Source organism: Sturnus vulgaris, chromosome 19 (genome assembly GCF_052056855.1).
Source record: "Sturnus vulgaris isolate bStuVul1 chromosome 19, bStuVul1.hap1, whole genome shotgun sequence".
Taxonomy (NCBI): domain Eukaryota; kingdom Metazoa; phylum Chordata; class Aves; order Passeriformes; family Sturnidae; genus Sturnus; species Sturnus vulgaris.
This window is the reverse complement of record NC_142261.1, coordinates 2,789,888-2,810,682: the sequence shown is the minus strand read 5'-3', so window position 1 is coordinate 2,810,682 and position 20,795 is coordinate 2,789,888. Positions and strand designations below refer to the sequence as shown.

Below are 20,795 nucleotides of genomic sequence, written 5' to 3'. Positions count from 1 at the left end.
GTCTGTAAGACTTGACTCAGTACATCATGCAAACTAAGATAACTTAAGACAAGTTAAGCATAAACAAATCTCAGCTGCTTCCTGTAATATTTACCCAAGGCTGCACTGAGAGTTTATAATCTCTTTCATATCTGCGAAGATTCTCTTGTGATAAAGAAGTCAAGGCACTCAGCTAAGCCTTGATTTTTTTCTTTTAGGCAGTAATTTTGAATATTCAGACACCACTGCAGACCTTAAATAGCAAGCAGGAGGGGGCAGCCAGGGGGCTGCATGTATGGAGAGCACAAAACTGGTGGAAGAAAGGCTCATGATAACATAAAACTTTAAGGATGACACAGGATCTTTCTCATTTCCTCACGTTGGGAAGTCCCATGCAACAGGGCTCTAATGTGTGATTTTGAGCTTTCAAACATGTCAACAAGTTCAGCCAGTCCAGTTCTAACGATTTCTGGTCATGGAAGTCTCCTTTCCCAGAGTCAGAATAATCAGACTTCATGAGTTTCCATCTCACCATCTTTTTTTGTTATCTTGGCATTATCTAAAGTTTTCATCCTTCTCCTTCGATGTTACAGAAATACGAGAAGAGGGGAATTGTCTTTTCCTTTTGGGAAGGTGTGAGGACTGCAATAGTCTCAAATATAAAGCAAAATCTCAGAGCAGCAGCCTTCCAGCCCTGATCCCTCTCCATCCTCACCTCAGCACTGAGGAAGAAAGGATGTGTTTCAGTATTTACAGAAACAGTTTCTCCAGGATTAAGGGATGGGGAACTCACAGGCACCTCCATCAGAAATACCATTCTCATCTGCTCCCTCTGTGTTCTATGTGCTCAAAATACTCATCAGAGAAAACAGTAACTGATACCAGGAAAGCATGACAAGGGAAAGCAGATCTCTTCTGGGAACTTGTAGGTAAATACGATTCCTAAAGGTCAGTATATGGACTGAATGCACAAAGGAAACATGATCTGGTTTTAAAGTTCAAATCCAGGAGTCAGGAGACCTGGATTATGTTCCTGGCTCTACCACAGCTCTCATACCCAACCACAAGGCACCCGTCCATCCCTTTTGTCACTTCATTTAACCAGTTAAGAGCTCAGACACCAATCAGTGTCACTTCTCATCCTTCCTGTGAAGACCAATGAATTTTATGAAATTATTGTATGAAGCGTTTTCTGTTTCTCAAAAGGAAAAGAGGAGCTAATCTAAGATAGTCGCAGTGCTTAGAATTGCAAAGTATTGCATTTATGGTTGCTACTTACTGAGTCAAATTCTGCAGTGATTTACAACCTGTGCATTTCAATTGGCACCAATTTAACATGACTCACTGCATATTTTAATCCATCATCTGGGGACTCACATGGGATTCTAAGACTATCCAAGAACCTAATTGAAATAGCACAGAGGCTCCAAAATCCAACTATTTCAGGCCTAAACATGGCTTTTGAAGGATCTGCGAGAACAAACTTGCAGGCTGAGAAATTCCATGAGCAAGTTTGACTTTAATTTATAGTCTGGTTCGGATCGTTTGGTGGTTTTGAAGCTGCTGTCCTTGTTTGAGATTTATGCAGTACGTATTTATTGCTACTTTGAGGCACATTGACAACTGATGTTCAGCCTCGAGGACATAAATTTGCCATTTGCCCCGGACTAAACCTGGGCCCAGGACTGGCTGTTCCTGTTCCACACAGATCCTCTGTGCACCTTTCCATTTCAAAGGAATTAAGTAACCATTCACCTGACACGTACATCAGCCACACTTGACATCCCTTTGTGCTGTCAAAGGCTGCCAGAAATCTTAATTGGGTAACTGCAGCAATCTGTTTGTACATCTCCTACACATGCGACAACAACCTCCCTCAGAAGGAGCCGCAGAGCCAAGTTTATCCTCCAGAGGCTGAATTTCGGACCTATTTCTGCCACTCCTCGCACTTTTCTGTGAAGGAGCCCCACGAGAGACTCGCCCTGTGCCGTGTCCGCCCCGTCAGCGGCCTCAGCCGCTGTTCCCGGGGTATTCGCGGCGGGAAGGGCACAGGACGGGGCGCAGCGGGAAGGACTGACCGGGGCATGCTCTGGGGACACCGGGAGGGCTCCCAGTGCGGCGGGCTCTGCGCTGCCGCAGCCGGCTGTGAGGGCGGCGATCCACGATCCGCCAGAGGAGCCCGGTACCGGTACCGGTGCCGGTGCCGTTCCCGGTCCCGGTCCCCTCACAGCTCGGCCGCGGCCCCTCACGGCCAGGCCACGCCCCCTCATCGCTGGACCCCGCCCCACCACACTCGACCACGCCCACTCAGATACAGACCACGCCCCTTCACTGCCAGGCCCCTGCCCGGTTTGTTAGCTCCGGAAGTGACGTCACGCCCGTGTCCTGGCAACCGTCCCCGCGGTAACGGCGCGCGCGAGGCTCCGGTCGAGGCCTCCCCGACCCGGCCCCGATCCCGCAGCCCCGCCAGGGCCCGGCCCGGCCCGGCCCCGATCCGATCCCGGCGCCGAGGGGCGGCCGGACGTGGTCATCGCCCCCCGGCATCTGCTGTGTGTTCTCTGCACAGTTTTTCCCGGGACACAGTTATGGGTGACCAAATCCAGTTCATTGTTGAGAAGCTCAATCAGGAGCCCTTCAGGAAGAACTACAATCTGATCTCCTTTGACTCCCTGGAGTCGCTGCAGCTGCTGCAGCTGCTCAGTGATGTTCTGGGGGAGATTGACCCGAAGGTAAGGAAGGCACTCAGCGGTGCTCAGATCTGAGGTGGCTTGACACCGGAATTTGCTTTTATCTAAGTTTGGCTCAGTATAATTCTGCAGCGTGTTTGTTTCACAGAAACATCTTGTATGAATCTTCCAGGAAATAAACGTGCCTGGCAAGAATCCTTCCTGCCTATACGTCTGAGTGCTCTTGGCAAACCAGCAAATGTTGCATGGGGCAGGGCGGCAGCATCCCTGTCCCACAGAGGCTGATGACGATGTTTTTCCTGTGAAATCAAGGTTACAGATCTTGGTTCATACTGACAGTCGTGTTTAGTCAAAGTCAGGCTGTGTCTTGCACACACCCAGGGCAGGAGCTGATCAAGAACTGAACCTCACGACTGTGCTGTTGCAATGGAAATTATATCGCACTCTTTGGAGGCTGCCAAAAGTGTGTGTGAGATGAGAAGGGACCATTGACACACCTGGGGTGTGGATGCCTGTGCCTTGGAGTGCCAGGATATCCGACTTCCCGAGTGGATGTGGTCAGTGTGACTGCACAGATGAGATCCCATGAGCAGGGAGAAGGTATTCCTGCAGTAAATTGACCTGAATACTCACATTGCAGGAAAATCCATTAGAAGAGAATTGAAGTTTGGTGATTTAAGGGATGTTCTGTACAGAGCATCTCACTATCGTCTGGTAAATTAATAAAGTCAATTCTTTCAGTGTTGCCAGAAAATTAACATCACTTGGACAAACAAGTTTATAAAAATAATAATATAATTGATTATAGTAAATAATATAGTGTTGTCCTAATAATTAGTAATTAATTATTAAATATATTGTTTTATAATAGTCACAATAATTTTTACTGTATGAATAGTAAAAAGGAATAATTATACTTACTTAATTTTACAACCCATTTAGCATGCTGTCGACATTAGAGAGGAGCTGCCAGAACAAACAGCTAAAAGAATGCTGAATCTCCTTGGAATCCTCAAATACAAACCTCCAGGCACTGTGTCAGACCTGTGAGTACCTTTTTGCCTACAAATCATGTTAAAATATCTTTTTTAGGTTATGTGGTACTGACCTTTGGTTCAGCTGAGCACTTGTCCAATGTCCCCATGGACGTTGGGATGGGATTCCCGGTGTAGCTCCAGGTGGGCGCTGTTCCCGTGTCTCTGTGGATGTTTTGGGGTCCCAGGTGGGCGCTGTTCCCGTGTCTCTGTGGATGTTTTGGGGTCCCAGGTGTGGCTCCAGGTGCAGGTGCAGAGGCGGCTCCGGCCAGCAGAGGGCACTGCCCGGGCAGGTCCCGGTCCCGTCTCACCTGTGCCAGGTGATCCCAAATCCAAAATCCCAAATCCCGCGCTCCCCTCCTGCTCTACCGGCATCCCTCAAGGCTGTTGCAGGAAACGAGAAGTTGTCACTGCTGGCTTTATCCTTTTAGTGTGTTATGGGGTTTTTATCTGAGTCAAGGTAGAAGAATTGGGAGCCTAAATTGCAGACTTCCAGCTCAGAATGGGTTGGGTTGAAAGGGACCTTAAAGATCACCTGTTCCAACCCTCTGCCATGAGCAGGGACACCTTCCACTATTCCAGGTGGCTCAGAGCTCCATCCAGCCTGGCCTTGGACACTTCCAGGGAAGCCACAGTTTTTCTGGGTACCCTGTGCCCAGGGAAGAATTGCTTCCTAATATGTAATCCAGCCCTGCCCTCTGTCACTGTGAGGCCATTCCCATTGTCCTGGCATTCAAAGCCTTGGTAAAAAGTTCCTCTCCATCTCTATTTTGTGTTTCCTTCAGGTTCTGGAATGTGCATATCCCTCAGCCTTCTCTTTTCCAGGCTAATCAAGCCCAAGCCTCATCATGAGCATTTTCTCTTCTAACAGGATTACAAAAATCATTAGGCAAGTGGGCAAGTGGAGAAGGAATGTCAAAACATTGCAGATTTTTTGTTCCAAGCCAGCATTCTTTTGTTTGAGATTTATTGGCATTTTCTCCTGGTTGGTTCCATACAGGAGTGCTTTTCGCCAAGGGCTGGTTACTGGAAGCAAAACTGTAATTCATCCTGTCTTACATTGGCTTCTCCAGAGGACCAGTGAACTCAGGACAAGAGCTTACCTGGCACGTTTCTTAGTGAAACTGGAAGTGCCAGCAGAGTTCCTACAGGATGATAGTGTGGCTGACTTCAACAAACAGGTACCGTTTCTCAGGAATGCCAACGTTTTAGGTTAATTAAAGTGTCAGTGGGAGGAGGGATAAATGAATCAGGGAGTTACTGCTGGAATACATGTTCAAGTGAGTTATGTTAAAAGCTTGTTGGAATCAAGGACAAGCAAAGATTCATAATGTCTTGACCACTTTTCCTCCAATAACCCTGAAATTATGTATTAATAAGTAGCATTGAATTAAAAGGCTTTAAGCCCATTAAGCACTGGGTGCCAAATAATGTTCAGAGCCATGTTGGCTTAGACAGACTTTTAGTTCTTAATTTTTGAACAGGTTTGTTGTTTTTTTTTTTTTCCTATGAAATGTGACCTGGGTATTTATAAAATTACCACTTCAAACAAGTCCAGAAAATGTTATGACCAGAAGTTGATATCTCCTAATTGTCCATTAATTGTATTTTTAGTCATGATAGTGCTTTGATAGTATTTGATGCCTAATATTTGTATGAGCCTTACTCAATTTTTGCTTTAACCATTTATTTTTTTTGTGAATAAAGAAAAGATTTCTTTTTCTCCATGCTGACATTCCTACTTATTATGTTCCCACTTCTTTTGTGAGCATTAAATGTTGATTTTAGATAGTCAGACTGGGTGGGTTTGAAATGTAAAACTTGAAGTGAACGAAAGTTTTGGGTTTATTATCTGAGGTACATATTTACTTAATTTTTTTCCAGTTTTCTGTGCCTTTTGTTCTGTAAAACTACAGTGGGTTTGAGTGTTTGTAAGAGGTAACTTGATCCATTAACTCAGTATCAGCAAAGCTGAAGAGTCTGACTGAGGCTTGAGTAAGCCTTTTATTTTTTTGTTACCTCTAACAATATTGGATTTATACCTTGAAATAACTCAGCAGAAGTAGCAGAGAGAGAAAGGAATGCAGATTGTATGTTTTGTTCAGTATGTCACAGTCTTAATGTGTATAAATATCCACCTCCATAATTTCCATTACGTAAGATGTGTTCCTTTTTGGGATTACAGTAATAGAACCATCTTATTAAACTAATACCCTGCTGATTAATTCAAACAGAAGCTGGGGTAATAGAATGCCTTACTGCAATATAACACGACAGTGCAAATATTTAGATACTAATGAATTAAACAATTACCCTGAATTATTTAGATATAGTCTTGCAATGGTGTCTTTTAAGGGAAATTTCAAAAATGAGAGTTTGGACACCTTACAACACAGTCAAGTTTTATGGGTGTGTAGAGTCAAGTGAAAATGAACTTTTGTAAATTACTTATAGAAGATACTCAGAAAACCTGCCACCTTCTCAGCTGTGTTGTGATTTAGACATTGGATTGCCTGCAATATATAATTTAAGAAATAAGCAACTTCAGGCATTAATCTCATTGTTCAGGCTTCAGTGATTTGCTCCCAGGTGCCAGAGATCTCTCTTTCCATATAGGAACCTGGGTGGTTTTTTGGTCATTTGAGTGTGTCCCTTATTTCAGATGCATGTGGGGCACCCAAAGGGAAAAGTGAGAACCGTTTTTTATGATCCATCAAACTCTGCTCTGCCTTGTTTGACTCCTTCCATTGGCCTTGAAATTTCGTGTTCCAATGGGGAAGAGTCTTATGGAACTCCTCTTTTGACAGAGGTAGAGGCACACACAGGAAAACTCTTGGACACCAGCAGTGGGAATGCAGTTGCTCAGAGACCACCTGCTCATTTTCATTTTTGTTAAAGGATTTCCAGAGTGCATAAGAAGCCAGTTGGGTTTTACTCCTGCATTTTGTGATTTGTTCCTCGTCGTCCAGCCTGTGCATTCCTTGTCACACCTCTATTTGCCACTTAATCCATCTCTTTATGATTTTATTTTCTTCTCCTTAGCCATTTTATTGCTATTTTTTTTAATTCCTTCCACCTTGTCAGTGTGTGCTTGATACTGAACCGACCAGAACTGAGCAGAGTGCTCTGGATGCTGCTTCCCCAGGGTTTTATAGAATGGAGTTGCTGCTTCACTGCTCAGGGCTCTGATGCCTTTGTTTGAACTGGCCTTTGCTGTTTCCATTTGGTATTCACCTTTCATATCAACTACTCTTTCCAGGAAGTAAAAAATGACTTGATACTTTCCTTTTAGATTTTTCCATCTCATTGAAGGGCTGTTTCTGTGGAGATTATCTTTCCTTATACCTCAGCTCGCGTTTCTCCCAGTTGAATCTAAATTTATTTCCTCTCCATATTTCTAAACTCTTGCTGTCCCCTGTTATTTCTCTACCCACACAGACTTTCACACTGCCTCTCAGTTTAAGATTCCTGGTGGGCAAAGTACTGGTGTGGAAGTAGCACACTGTCTCCTTGTCTCTGAGTGCTGAGCTGCATCTATCAATCTCTGGGATGTTCTGAGGGTTATGCAACGTGGCCCAGCCATTTCTCACGTGTTCACTCAGCTCTGCTCTTGGGCCACTCTGGAAACTCAAGCCCCATTACTTCCATCAAAAGTGTTGTTAGAGGAAACTCTTCCTTTTGGGGCTGATACATTCATATATGTGGTTTACACAAATGTATAGTAACAGAGTAATTTGTTAATTTGTCCCTCTCGGGTGACATTTTTATTTTGCAAATACACTCTGTATTACAAAAGATGAAAATACTGAGGAAATTGTGAAGTTCTGATTGTCTCTTCAAATGGAAGATAATGCACTGTGATTTTTAAATTTCTGCTTTATAAGCTGACAGGCTTTTGCAATGACAAAATGCTTTTTTATCTTGTTCTCACCATATTTCTATGTCTACATTTACTCTTAGTAGTAAAACTGTTGATCTGAAAATCCTTAGACACAAAGCTCATTCTGCACAATTTCCATTTCATTTCACAGTATGAAGAACTCATGGAAGCATTTAAAAACCTACATAAGGAGCACGAGCAGCTCAAAATATCTGGTTTATCAACTGCAGAAATAAGAAGGGTAAACAAACTCCACGATTTTTAATTTAGTTGGTTTTTTGCGTGTCAGTTCCACGTTTGTGGGCTTGGTGGACAGTGTGAAAGCCATAGAGGCCAGAGCTGGTGGGCACTGCAGCTGCCTCTTGACTCTGCTCTCTGTTGGCAAACACAAAGTCCTCACTTGTGTTTAGAGCTGAGCTTTCTGGAGCAGATTGGGGAACGAGGCTGCCAAGACTCTGTGCAGCATGATTTCCAAATATTAGAACTCCATTTCCTCTGAATGCAGACTAATACAAAGCCTTTTGCTTTCCTGATAGTGGCTAATAATTCCAGAGGGTGTTGAATGAATTAAGAGCTTAAGTCAACAGAAATGATGAACCCACGTGGCTCAAGTGTTAAGTAGAGATATTTGCTCTGTTTCAGCAAAATAATTAAGCTTGTGTACAACTTTCCAGTGGACACACTGACAAGCCAAGCAAATGTCTACATTTGGAGAATTCATTTTCCTTTCTCTCATAACTATCAATCTGTAGAGCCCTGCTGTTGTCAAATAGAACTAAAGGAGAATAATAATCAGATACATGGTTCAGCACTAGAAAGTGTTTCTTTTAAGACAGCCTTAATACAAAAAGTGGCAGCAGACATGGCTCATAAGCAGCTTCATGCAAATTGGTCTGCCAGGAAGTGGGTAATGCTGGTGACATTAAGAACATATGTCAGACTACTCAGATGTTGAATTCATGCTGATTCGTTGCTTGGTTTTTTCTGTTTGTTTGTTTTTATTTTAGAGAAATCCACCTGCTTTTATTTTAAATGTTCACATTAATACTCAAGGATGCAGATGAAATATGTTAGCATAAAGAGAGTGGGAACTGTGGGGGAAGTAAGAGAGGAGAGAGATTGGAATTCTGGATGTTTGATCATAGATCAATAAAATTATAACCACCTCCATGTATTCAGGGGAGAATTCTGATTTTCATATTAATTTGAAGAGAGTTTAGTCCAATCCAATATACATGGGAAATTAACATTTCTTTATCTGTTTTGCCTGCTTTTTAGGACATTGGTGCAATGGAAGAGGAGAAAGATCAACTGGCCAAAAGAGTAGAGCGTCTTAAGAAGAGGGTAATAAGAGAAGTAACAGTGTCATAATTCTTGGCCTGCAACTCCGATTTTGGAATGCAAACAAGGATTAAGATAAACACACTGTATGTCTAGGAAGGAATCAAGTAACTAATTGACCTACAGGGAATCTCCCCAGGCGTTGATCCAGAGCTTTTAAGAATCTCGAGTCCAGTACTTTGCTGTCATTTCTGAGTAGTAACGTGTATGGAAGGGAAGTGCTAAGTGGGCTTGTGAGACATATGATCTCTTGAATGTATTTCTCAGCTATCTGACAGCAACATGCACTATTTATCCACTTGCTGTAGGTGGAGACAGTACAAAATCATCAACGGATGCTTGAAATAGCAAGACAGCTTCGCTTAGAGAAAGAGAGAGAAGAATCTCTGGCTCAACAGAAACAAGAACAAAAGAGTCAGGTACTGGCATAACAACATACCTGTTAAAATAAAAAGTTGTTGATATTTGTTTGGGAATCATGCATTTTAAAAATACATCAGGAACAGCAGTAGCTGGGAGAGTTTCTCCCAGCCCCAGAAAATTAAATCCCATTTAAAAGATCTATGTACATTTTAAGGGAAGAGGCTTGACCCTGCAAGTTTTGAACACCACAGTGAAGGTACTTGGCTGCCTCCGCTCTCACTGACATCATCCTTTAGCATTCCCAGGAAATGTTCCATGACTTACTGCTGGAGCACCCAAAGGGAACTCTTCATATTTATGGTAGTGAGCAAATGTTTCCTTGGTTTGATCTCTATCTCTGTGATTTGCACAAAGATTTCAGGGACTGAGCAACACAGCAAATACCTCATCTTTTTCCTGGGTGGGGGCAATATGTATTTAGGCCCCTGAATTTGGGAAAAATGATGTCCTGAGAAGCCCTGGGAGCAGCTGACGTCCAAGTGTAAGGGTGGGTTTTATTCCTGTGTTGTCAAAACAAGGTACTTCAATAGAATCCAGTGACATTTTGTTACACTGTCTCACCAAATTCTATAGCCTAAGTTTCAAAACTATTAAAATGGGAAAAGCCCTCAGATTTCTTGTATTGCAGCCTTTGTCTGGATGTGGGATCAATGGGAATCAGTGGCCTCTCAAGCTGTTGGGTCTTTGCTTGAGCCCAAATAAGATCAAATGAGACTAAAATGAATGTGATGTCCAGTTAATTCCAGTTCTTACTACACATCTCTCTGAGTCACAAAAATGGAAATCAGCTGGGGCTTGTTTGGCAGGAGGCTTTCCAGACTGCTCTTGGGATGGACAGTGGCTTGCTGTGACAACTCAGCTGCATTGCAGGATAAAGAGAATTGTCTGCTGCAATCCTGATTCCTGCTGCTTTTTGTTGTTCTTGTAATGCTCAAGCCACTCGTTTTTTGGTTGAAAATTGTTGGGTGAACTTCTGCCATCAGACAAAATATCACTTGGGAGAACAAAAACATTCTTCTCAATTAACAGGAGGGAATATCAAGTAAACCCAGGCCAAGTGTTGAAAATTTGGTCTGGCAAATTCCCTTGTGAAGCAGAAAACCACCAGACGTTAGAGCTGCCATGATTTGTGGTTGGGGTTCTTTGGGACTCTGCTGCTTTAGTTGTTTGCACGTGCATTTCCAAGGAATGACCCTGTGTGTGTCCAATTGTCTCTCCAAAGTTGTTCCACGTGGAGCAGAAGCTGCAGAGAGCCCAGGTCCAGCTGAAGGAGATGCAGCACATGGTGGCAGATTCCAAACCAGACAGTGAGTAGGGCTTTTCCTGTTGCATTCTAGGTTAGTGTGGTGCAAAACATGCCACAGAATGGTGTATAAATTACTTCCAAGATGATAGAATCTGACTACTTCTCAATTTAAATTTAGTAAACCAAGTCATTGTCCTGTTCTTTCTAGAACATTTACTATTTCTATTGCATCACACAACTGCTTTGGCTTTTCTTCTGAGTTTAAGGATTTTTCTCAGTCACCACCTTATAGCATTGTTATTACTTTATAATGTTACTTTGATTTTTTAATGATTCTCATCTGCCTCTGAACCACAAGTGGAACTAAAGGAGTATCTGAACCATCTCACAGGGACTTGCAGTGGATTTTATAACTGTTCCTTTTTGCAGTAGCTATCAGAGAGTTTATACAGCAAAGCTGTGTCAACAATTCTATTTCAGTTCCTGGGTTTTTTTAAGGCCAATGGAAACTCGATGGGTTCAGTTCACAGAAGCAAAGGTAACATAATAAAATGCCAGTAAATATGTCATTTAATCATTGAAATGAAAATAAAGTTAACGTATTTAATTTCCTTATCTCGAGTCCTGCTTGCAGGGGAAAAAACAAAAAGTATTTAGATGTTCCCAATCAAAGCTTGGAGTCATTACTTAAGAAAACTTGTGTTGAAATGTTGCCCAAACAAAGACCTCAGAACTCAGCTTTGTAATTGCTTTCCCCAGTTACAAAGGCACTGCTTGTAGCAGCAATTACAGAAAGCCAACTGTGGGGTTTTTTTAATAATTGAAATTAGGTGACCACAGTGCACTGAATAGGTTCCATTTATTTTAAAAGCTTTGTTGGTCTACAAGGTAGCACAATTTATTTCATTTTGAAGATTCCCTTTGGCTGCAGTGTGGTACCTCAGCTGCCTCCTGGTATCACTGTAGCCTTGTCTGCTGACAGTGCAACAGCTGGATTTTCACTGGAAGTCACATCCTTCCCTTTAAAGGAAACTTCTTGCATTTTTAATACTTCAGGTGTTTTTACTTCCTAAACAAGATAAAATGTTGTGAGTTCTTGCTAATGAGCAGAAGCTTTGTTTTTTGTCTTATGGATTTGATGACTTCACTTTATAATTAATTTTATATTTAAAGAAATGTAAAGGAACTCTGTAAGGAATGCAGCTAGCACATATTCATGAGTATGATTAGCATGCAATTAGCATCAGCCTGCTTGAGCTTTGCCAGGAGAATATGCCTTGTGGTTGGTAGGATTTTAACTCTTAGAAACATCATTTTTAGAAGAGTTTGTATTATATCATTAATTGTTATGAGCTGCTACAAACCAGCTGGAAGTGATGCTGCTGGTTCACAGAACACTCCTTCCCTGTTTATTAACTTCAGTCCTTCCCTGTTTATTAACTTCAATCTTTCCCTGTTTAATAACTCCAGTACTACTCGGGATATTGTTTAACTGGAGAGGGATTTGCTGCTGGTAGCACTAAGTAACTTGAATTTTCATATTCTGGAGGGGTTTTTTGTACTGAATATGAACAGTATTTTGATTAACATTGGCCTCTGGTCTAAATAACCACAACCCAGCTCACACTTACTCTACAAAATTGACATCATTTTGCTTTGAGTATCTTTGCTGCATGAACAGAAATTGATAATATGAAGAAACAAACCAAATCACTGAGTTCTTGGTCTCTGTCCATTTTACAGGAAATTACTGGTTACTTTATTGGCAGAAATATGAAGAAGTAAATGAGTAGCTTGAAAATATTGATTAAAAGAATGTGATAAAATGACTTGTTGATGAGCAGTAAAATGTGTAATTTATAAACTTCATTAAGTTAACATTAGAAATAGATTTAGCACACTGAGAACTTCAAAGACATTTGTCAAAGAGGCATTGCTTTGTACAGATGCCTATTTTATTTCGTTCTTGATGAAAACCAGAAATTTAGGAACCTATTACTTAAATATTCCATTTGGTATAAAAAATTAATATTTTTCTCTTCCACACAATGATCTTTTCCTAAAATTCCAAGTTTAAATGATCTCCTCCAACACTGCAGACCACATTACAATTAAAATTATAGAAGTATTTGGTAAAGGAGACTGGCTTAGGTGGACCTTTATTCATCTTCAAATAATTTTATTTATTATAAAGTCACTGTCAATCGATGCAAGGTCGTGATAAAGCACTTTTAAGATAATTTGATATCTGTGATGAAAGTACAAATCTGGTTGGTGAGATTGATGGTGTTGCTGTAGTTGATTTTTTTAAGGTCCTTAACTCTTCTACCCCATTTTGAACAAACAAGGCAGCAAAAATTCAATGTGGTCTTGTTAAAAGGATTAAAAGGAGTTTAGTGGAAGGTTTAGAGAAATGGAATGGGTGTTTGGCTTGTTTTTGTTTGGTATTTACACCAGATTCCTGAAAGAAAATAGCAAATTATCACTAATGAAATCAAAAGAGGGAAATGGCTGAATAATGAGGAGGCTGATAAATCCAAGTGACCATAATGACTTGGGAAGCCAAGCCCGTGCCAACAGTATTTATTTTAAGGAATAGCCAAATTGCAGGATATTCCTCCAGGAATGATGTATATGCAATGTATTTATGGCATGTGGGGCTTTTCCTAAGAAGTGTCTGGGAAGAATTTGTGGGTCACGTGTGGGAATGGGAGAGCTGCAGCTCCCACTGCCATAGATGAGGTCCCTTCCCTGCTTTTATTTCTGGGAGAAAATGCCTCAGGAGAGTTTCTTTGCCTCTGGGTTTGGCTCTGGCACACCCAGCCCTGGAGAAGAGCACTGAAAGGTCAGAGAGGTTTCAAAGAGCTCTGATAATGAAAAACAGGGAAAGCAGAACTTAGAATCACAAATTCAGGAAGCTTTTTGGTTTTTCAGGGATATATGGAAGGGATGATCTGCCAATGTTTGCCTGTCCCAGGCCTCTGTTTAAGAGAGGGAAAGTGGAAGTGATGATCTTGAAGCTGTGGAGGAAATCATTTCAGCCTTCTCTTTGTGGCTGCAGAAAGAGAAGGGAAGGATTTGATGCTGGAAGTCTGCTCTAGACTTGGTCATGGCCTTCCTGTGTGATATTAAACAAATGGTTGGCAGAGAGTCTATGAAATGAGTGTCCCTCTCTCTTTTCCCCTCCTTTTAAAAACCTGAATTCTGTTGCAAATAGTTCTGGTCCAGGATGCCCAGTTGGCAGCCTGTAGAGGGAAAAGCAGTGGGATTCTGAGCACAAGGTTAATCAAGTTTTAGCACCATTAACAGAATTCTTCAGAGAAAATTGACTCTCTTCTACATGACTGAGCAAGCACGAATAAACTCTTTCTCCCATCCCTCTCTTTAAAATAATAATAATAAAAAAATTTGAATGGAAAACATGAGGAGTTGCTCTGAATAGCTCTCCACATGTAAATACATGGTTGGCAGAAGCTTGCTAAAATAACCTGAGGGCACAGAGCCAGATTTCTGTGCTGCTTACGTGTGTAGATTTTGTAACCATAAGTCAATGTTGAAATATTAAAAACAGAATTTATATGTGTAATGGAAAGATCTGAAGTATGCTGGCCTTTTTTCCTCTCTAGCCTGGGAATTTGCTAAAGAATGTTTTTCACTGAAAAAAAAAAAAACCCAAACCAGGAGCTGTCCTGTGATTTGGTTTTTAAGGTTCTGTTAAGCAGCAAAAGTAGCTCTTATGTAGTTACTTACCCATGTGTTGAGTTGTATAGGAGAAAAAAATATATCCAGTGTATTCAGGAAAGAAATGATATTACTCATGAGGGATGTTGACATCATGTCTTTCCCCATCAAGAAATCAAGTTTTAACTCGTTTTGTTGCTCCATTAGGACTCAGCAAAACACAGAACCACTCAGGGGGTAACAGGACCTGGTAGCAGCTCCAAGGTTATTTGAGGAATAAATCAGATTGTGATCAAGGTTATACCCCATGAAGTCAAAAGGTCTCTGCTCTCATCAAAGCTCTTGTGGTTCTTTGCTAAGTTTTTTGTCATATCTACAACAAATCATTTAAGCATATACATTTTTATCAGAAAACTGGAGTAGCACAAGAAATGAAGTGTAGGTTATATATGCAGGTTTCTTTGCTGCTAAAAACCTCAGTAAATTGATTTAATTAAAATATTACAATTTCATATCAGAATAATTTAATTTATATCACACTGATTTTCCCACCTAAGATCTTGGTTATAAATATCAGATTGGGAGTGGTGTTCCTGCCAGTTCTGAGGTGATAATTCAGCTCACAGGGTACGTGGGAAGCAGCTTTGCTGCATTTACAGAGGTGGGAGATTTCTAGTGAGACATTAAAATGTGGTCTCTCCTGCCCAGCTCTCTCATGGGCTGAGGAAGATTGGAATTGAGTTCTTGTGGAGGAAAGAAGAGGGAAATCTCTCCCAGTAAGTCCCAGTTGTTTCCCAGGGTGCAGCTGCAGTGCCAAGTGTACAGTGGCTGTTCCACAGGCTCAGTAACTCCACTGTCCCATTCCAAAACCAGTCTGGGGGCTGCTTGTTTTGATGAATGACCCCTCCACGAAGGGGAAAAGGTCCTGTGGTAGTGTTGCTTTCCATAAACACAGAAATCAACAAAGTGGGAAAGAGGAATTCCCACTCATTTTTAGTTTGTGTTGACTCGGCTTCGTTGGCAGTGCTGCTTTCCCCAGGGCCTGTTTTTTCTCCCAGTTCTTGAGGTTTTCTCAAGAGCTGATGGCTTATTTCCCTTCTGGCAGCTTTCCTGTCAGAGTGGGCTGGGAGCAGGGCTCAGGAGGATCTCTCAGGACACTGATTTAGAGGTAAATAGCAGCAGAAAAAACGGGGGCCCCTTTTCCTGGGCTCTTTCACTTTGTTCTGACCTTTCCCTTTGGCAGTCAGGCTTCTTAGCCTGAGAACCAAAAGCTGTTTTCATCCACATCCTTTCCCATCTCTGTTTCAGCAGCATCAGCTGCACTTTTGTATCTCTGCTCAGCTTCTCTCTGCTTGTGCAGTAAATGAAAGAGACGGAGATTGTGAATTTCTTGTTTTCCTTGGCATTTCATCACAATTCCATCTTCTCCCTAATATGGAGAAAACCAAAATCCCAACCCGAGCAAGTTGTTTGAAAATGAAAAAGAACCCTGGATCACCTAGATCATGAAAAATACTCTGAAATACTCATTCCCACTGTCATCTGACATGCAGCTTCCAAGTCTTGTAGTCCTTGGCACAGTTGTCTTGAGGAATTACTGCACTGAACTGCCTGTTGTCAGTGGAGATTGTGCAGTGTAATTTAAATAGATGTTTCCTTTTATTCTGTTGCATTTTTCTGTCTGTGAATTGTTCTTATCTTATGCACATACTTGGGTTTATTTATAAATGATCTGTTAAGGAGCCTGAATTACTCTGCCTAGAAAGAGCCAAGTCCTCCTAAGCCTGGTAAGGTGTAGGTGCATCAGGCTGGTGTCCAGCAAAACTTATAAATGGGGTTGCTTTTTTCTATTGGATTGTTATTTTCTGCATTCTCAGTCTATAAACTGTCCTGAGATTAAATATTTGCTCTATCAAGAAGAAGTCTTTAAAGGGAGGCAATCTGTGTTCCAGCAAGTAAAGGATCCTTGAAGTAGGCATACATTAAACTTTGCCCATTTTAAGGCCTTTTTAAATGCCAGACAGAAAAAAAGTTTTATTTTAAGCATGAATCTCCAAGGATAATAAATCTATCAACAAGCTAGGCCAAGTTAAGATTTTTCTACAGATAAAGGTTCAATGGCTGTTTATATCAGTGGTGTGTGTTGAATTCTGTATTGATTCAGCTAGAATTTCACATGAGATGGGGTTCAGTTGTTATTAATGAGAAGAATCTCCCAAGGAGCTGATAGTTACATGTTAGAGATACAAGTGCATAATAAATCCTCTTATATTGTTTAAGATCCAGATTAAAAATTTAAATCAAGTAACTCCCCCTTTCTCTGAGCACTGAAAAGAAGACTCAAATGTTATGTTGTTGTTATTGTAATCAGCTGCTAAATACTTTAATGTGTTGGGGAAATCAAACTTAATTATCTGCTACATTGCTTTTATAGACACTCACTGATTTAATTTGTTTTTAAGGTTTAATGAAGAAACTAGAAGAGGAGATGAATTTCAATTCCTACCTGGTAACTGAAAAAATACCCAGAGAGGTGGAAAGTAAAAAGACTTCAATGTATTTCTTACAAAAGGTGGTTGCAGAGCCAGCCATGACTCAAGCTGATCTCACTGCACTGGAAAGTGAGGTGAGGGACCAAGGTCACCTTCATTTGTGTTCTGTAGCATGGTCTGAGCTTCCTGGACTCTGCAATGTTCTTGTCCCTGCTTCATATCCTGCAGAAAATGTTTCATTCCCAAAGCAACATCCCTTCAGTTGTAAAACCTAAGGTGTCTCAATCACTAAGTGCAAGCTCTCTGATAAGGTTTTTGTAAATACTCACAAAAGAGACATGAACAAACCAACCCCAACCCAAACATATCCTTAGGTGCTATTGAGGAAATTGTGTTAATTCAGCACTTAAGGGTTGATTTTTCTTCTCTTCAGATTTCACTTGTTTGGAACTCTCCCTGACATCCAGACACATCCAGAGCTTATGGAGGGAACGTTCCTTGAGGGATAAATCCTCAAAAGATGATGCCTTAATCCATGTGCAATGGCTCAGAACTCCTCAGTGTTTGGAAGAGCCTTGCATTGTTTGGTTTAGTTTTTAAGACCAAAGAAAATTTGGGCATCAAATACTTGATTTAGCTTTTCACAAGTTAAAAGCAAATAGCATTAGAAAAACTCCTTTTTTGTCAGCTATATCCAGAACGTGCAGAGGGGTTTGTTGCCACAGAAGTACATTTATATATTAACTCAATGAAGTTTTCCTATTTGCATAATACTAAATAAAATATTAAATATGAAATGTTATGTCCTGGAAGAATTTGGAGGAATGCTAATTATTAGTATTTCTATTGATGATAATGATGAAGATTTACACCAGTGTTAGAGGGAAGAAGAGTAGCCCTACATCCTAAATGTCTTCTCCTACCAGCTGTGTTTAATACCCCTGGGATTTCCAACTCAGGCTTTGCCATGAAATAGAGATAATGAGGAAACAAAGTATCCATCTTAAGGGATGACAGCATTAATAAATGGCAGATTAGGGCTGAAATAATAAACCAGCTCTGTGATTCAGCCTCTGCTTTCCTAGATTAGTTCCTCTAATCAAAACAATATTGGTGGCTGCAGTTAAGTCTTTCAGACATGCTTGAAACCCTGTTTTGCACATTTCTTTTCCAAGAGTGTTGTTGGGTTTATCACAATAGTTTGTAAAGCTTTAAGTTTTACCCTCTTTCTCCATGATGTAACCTTTGATTGTTATATTTTGGAAGTATCTTCTTCTTGAAAGATAATAAAAACATGTATTACACTTGGCTGTTATCACAGCATGGCCTTAGGCAGATTTTTTTTTTAAGTTGGCTTTTAGTATATCAGTGCTTTAAAAAGAAGTTGAACTGCACAAAGCATGTTTCCACCATGCATTTTATAATATAAAACCCAGGAATTTATTCACAGAAGGGAATTCTTATGCCATTTTCAAATTCAAGCCTGTTCTACCACTAATAGAATAGAATTCACAGGAGAGTTGGGGTTTTTTCCCAGGTATTGGAGTATTTTTAGTCCTATTGGGCAATTTATTTAAGATTCTCAGTTTTCCAAGCACATGGATGTTGCTTCCAGAACTTCCAGAGTGATGCCCAGGACTGTCCCCGTGTTCTGGTCTCTGGGATTGCAGCAGCAGCAGAGAATTAAAGGAAGGTTGCTGTGGGTGTGTTTTCCATGGCTGGTGGGAGTCCCAGTGCACTGGCACAGCTGGAATCTGCACTCTGGTGTGGCTGAGAGCTCCAGAAACTTTGGCTGGAATGAAGCTCAGCAGTTTGGGACTAAGGACAGCCAAGTGCATCTCGTGGCAGGAGGAGAAGGCACCACAGATCTGGAGTACAATGGTCTGTGACTCTACAAAGTGTTGAAATATTTATCACTTAATCTTTATATGCTTCCCTTTGAACTTCTGTTAAATGGTTGAACGAAAGGGAATTTTAGTTCATGTCAATAAAATTACATTTTTCACTCTGCATGTGGCAATTTCTTTTTTCTGTACCAACTCACTGCATTTTCTCTCCACGTGCACCAGTTCACTTCATTTTCAGGGCCAACGTCATGGTTCTGCCTTATCATAAAGGCACAGAACTGGAAATCCAAAAACAGCCTCTTCCTGGCCAATACTTAATGACTCACTGAGATTTTTGGGTCTGTTTCTCTGTTTTAAAAAAAGGAACTGGCTGGATTGTAAATCTGGGATGCAAAGCATTTAATTCTTGGAGAAGACAAAGACACCAAGCTCTGTTTCCTTAGTTTTCCATTCTGTCTTGCAGAGAGATGAAGTCAATGCAGAAATTAATCAGCTTATTGAGAAAAGGATGATCAAGTATGAGCCAACTGATAGTAAATTCTCCATGTATCGCCAGCAGGTAAGAAGGAACAAAATGTGTTTTAAGCAGAAGCAGGAGGAAAAATCAGTCACTGATTGATTTAAATGCTGATTTTTTTCCTTTGATTTATCTAGCATCATCAGTAGAAATACATAATAATGGAGGTCAGAAGGAAAATAAGGAGCTGTTGAACATATGTATGTTTAGAGCTGAGTCAAACGTGTCTGTGAATGTTTTGACTGCTGTCCTTGCATCACAGCAGTTCTGGAAGGGACATTTTGCAGGAGCTATTTTGGTAAAGTTCCAGCTGTGGATGGATTCTAGGAGGCAGCATGAGGGCTGCCTGCTGCAGCTCTGTCCCTTCCTTGTGTGTGACCAAATGCCATTTTTCTCCTTTGCATCTCTTAAGAAGGAATTCTTTGATTTCTCATCCTGAGGCTGTAAAATAATCTTGCTATGAAACAGGCTGTCTGCTCCAGTCTTAGTAAATTCCCAAGTTATAAAAAGGATTTATGAACTTGAAGATTTTCAGAGCTTACACAGGAACCTGAGCGATTCCTTTTGCAGGCACCCTGCAACACTGCTGATTTTGTGGATGATCTTCAGTGTGATGCTTATGGTGATGGCTTGAAAAATAAAAAGGCTTAAGTAAAATGTATCAGTGGGAGGGGGAAAATGGGGCTAAGATCCATACTGCAGTTCAGTCACAAACACAACGTGGAACTCTGTTTTATTTTGGAAGAGATGCTCTTCCTGAGAGTAAATCCTGCTCTGGAATGTGCTGGGACCAAGGACGGAGCTCCTGGTCAAGCAGGACCTGAGGTTGCTGCTGGGAGCTCAGAGCCTGTGGAGCTCTTTGCTTTCTTCTGCCAGGCCTGGGTTCTATTTCACAAAATAATCAGCTCTGTTGTTCCCTGGTTTGTCACCACAGACACCTCGTGCAGCAAAGAGCTGAGCTCCCACCCCAGCACAATTCTGTTGGAGATTTATTTAGGGAGAAAGCTGGTCCTCTCAGCTGAGTGTGAGAAAGCTGCTGTGATTTGGCTTCATTTTTTTGTAAGTTTTCCCTTTCACTTGAAGAAACCAGTCATGCCTCAAATTCCTGCACCTGCATCCAAATGAATGTGTTGTGTTATTTTAGAGTATTTTTCAACAGGATACTTTGACAAGAGAAAAATGCTTTTTTTTTTAAATCCTTGAACTAATGTATACTTATGTTACCAAATCTGTTCAGGTCAAAACTCAGGTACTATTAAATATTCAGTCTTGTATAAAAGATTATTTTTTAAGTGCTTTATCTTCTAGACTAAGAAAAAAGAAAAAATAATCTGTAATCTACACTATTTCTGTACTTTATTGCTTTATTCACCATCTTCTAGCTATTTGCCAAGATTTAGTGGCTCGGTTCTGCTTTAGTGTAACATATTTCTGTAGGTTGGAGTAGGTTGGAGTTATAAAAATCTGTATTATGACATTTGTGAAATCTTGGATAACTTTCCAGTTAAGCCATGTTGGTGTATCTTACATATGCACCAAGAGGGACTAAGCAGGAGAAATGGAGCAGCTAAAATGCCTGCCTTTTTCCTCAATGAAAATGAAAAAATGAGGTGAAGAAATGTAAATCTAAAATGCAAAATATATCAGCTTGAATCTGGGCAAAAAGGC

At 40.9% G+C, this 20,795-nt stretch overlaps 1 protein-coding gene and 1 long non-coding RNA gene across 2 annotated transcripts in view; one reads left to right on the top strand and one right to left on the bottom strand.

Moving 5' to 3' along the window:
* LOC106852400 (uncharacterized) overlaps positions 1–20,795 on the bottom strand; it is a 79,189-nt gene that overhangs the window by 9,250 nt on the left and 49,144 nt on the right. Inside the window, exon 10 of the long non-coding RNA XR_015807681.1 lies at positions 3,775–20,238. This is a non-coding gene — a long non-coding RNA (uncharacterized LOC106852400). The remainder of the gene's footprint in view (positions 1–3,774; positions 20,239–20,795) is intronic.
* Positions 2,334–20,795, top strand: part of IFT81 (intraflagellar transport 81) — a 36,963-nt gene continuing 18,501 nt past the window's right edge. Inside the window, exons 1-9 of the mRNA XM_088176101.1 lie at positions 2,334–2,708; positions 3,609–3,712; positions 4,701–4,881; positions 7,732–7,821; positions 8,859–8,924; positions 9,230–9,340; positions 10,567–10,651; positions 16,734–16,897; positions 19,074–19,169. Of these exons, the coding sequence (XP_088032227.1) occupies positions 2,565–2,708; positions 3,609–3,712; positions 4,701–4,881; positions 7,732–7,821; positions 8,859–8,924; positions 9,230–9,340; positions 10,567–10,651; positions 16,734–16,897; positions 19,074–19,169 (1,041 nt within the window). The 5' untranslated portion in view covers positions 2,334–2,564. The remainder of the gene's footprint in view (positions 2,709–3,608; positions 3,713–4,700; positions 4,882–7,731; positions 7,822–8,858; positions 8,925–9,229; positions 9,341–10,566; positions 10,652–16,733; positions 16,898–19,073; positions 19,170–20,795) is intronic.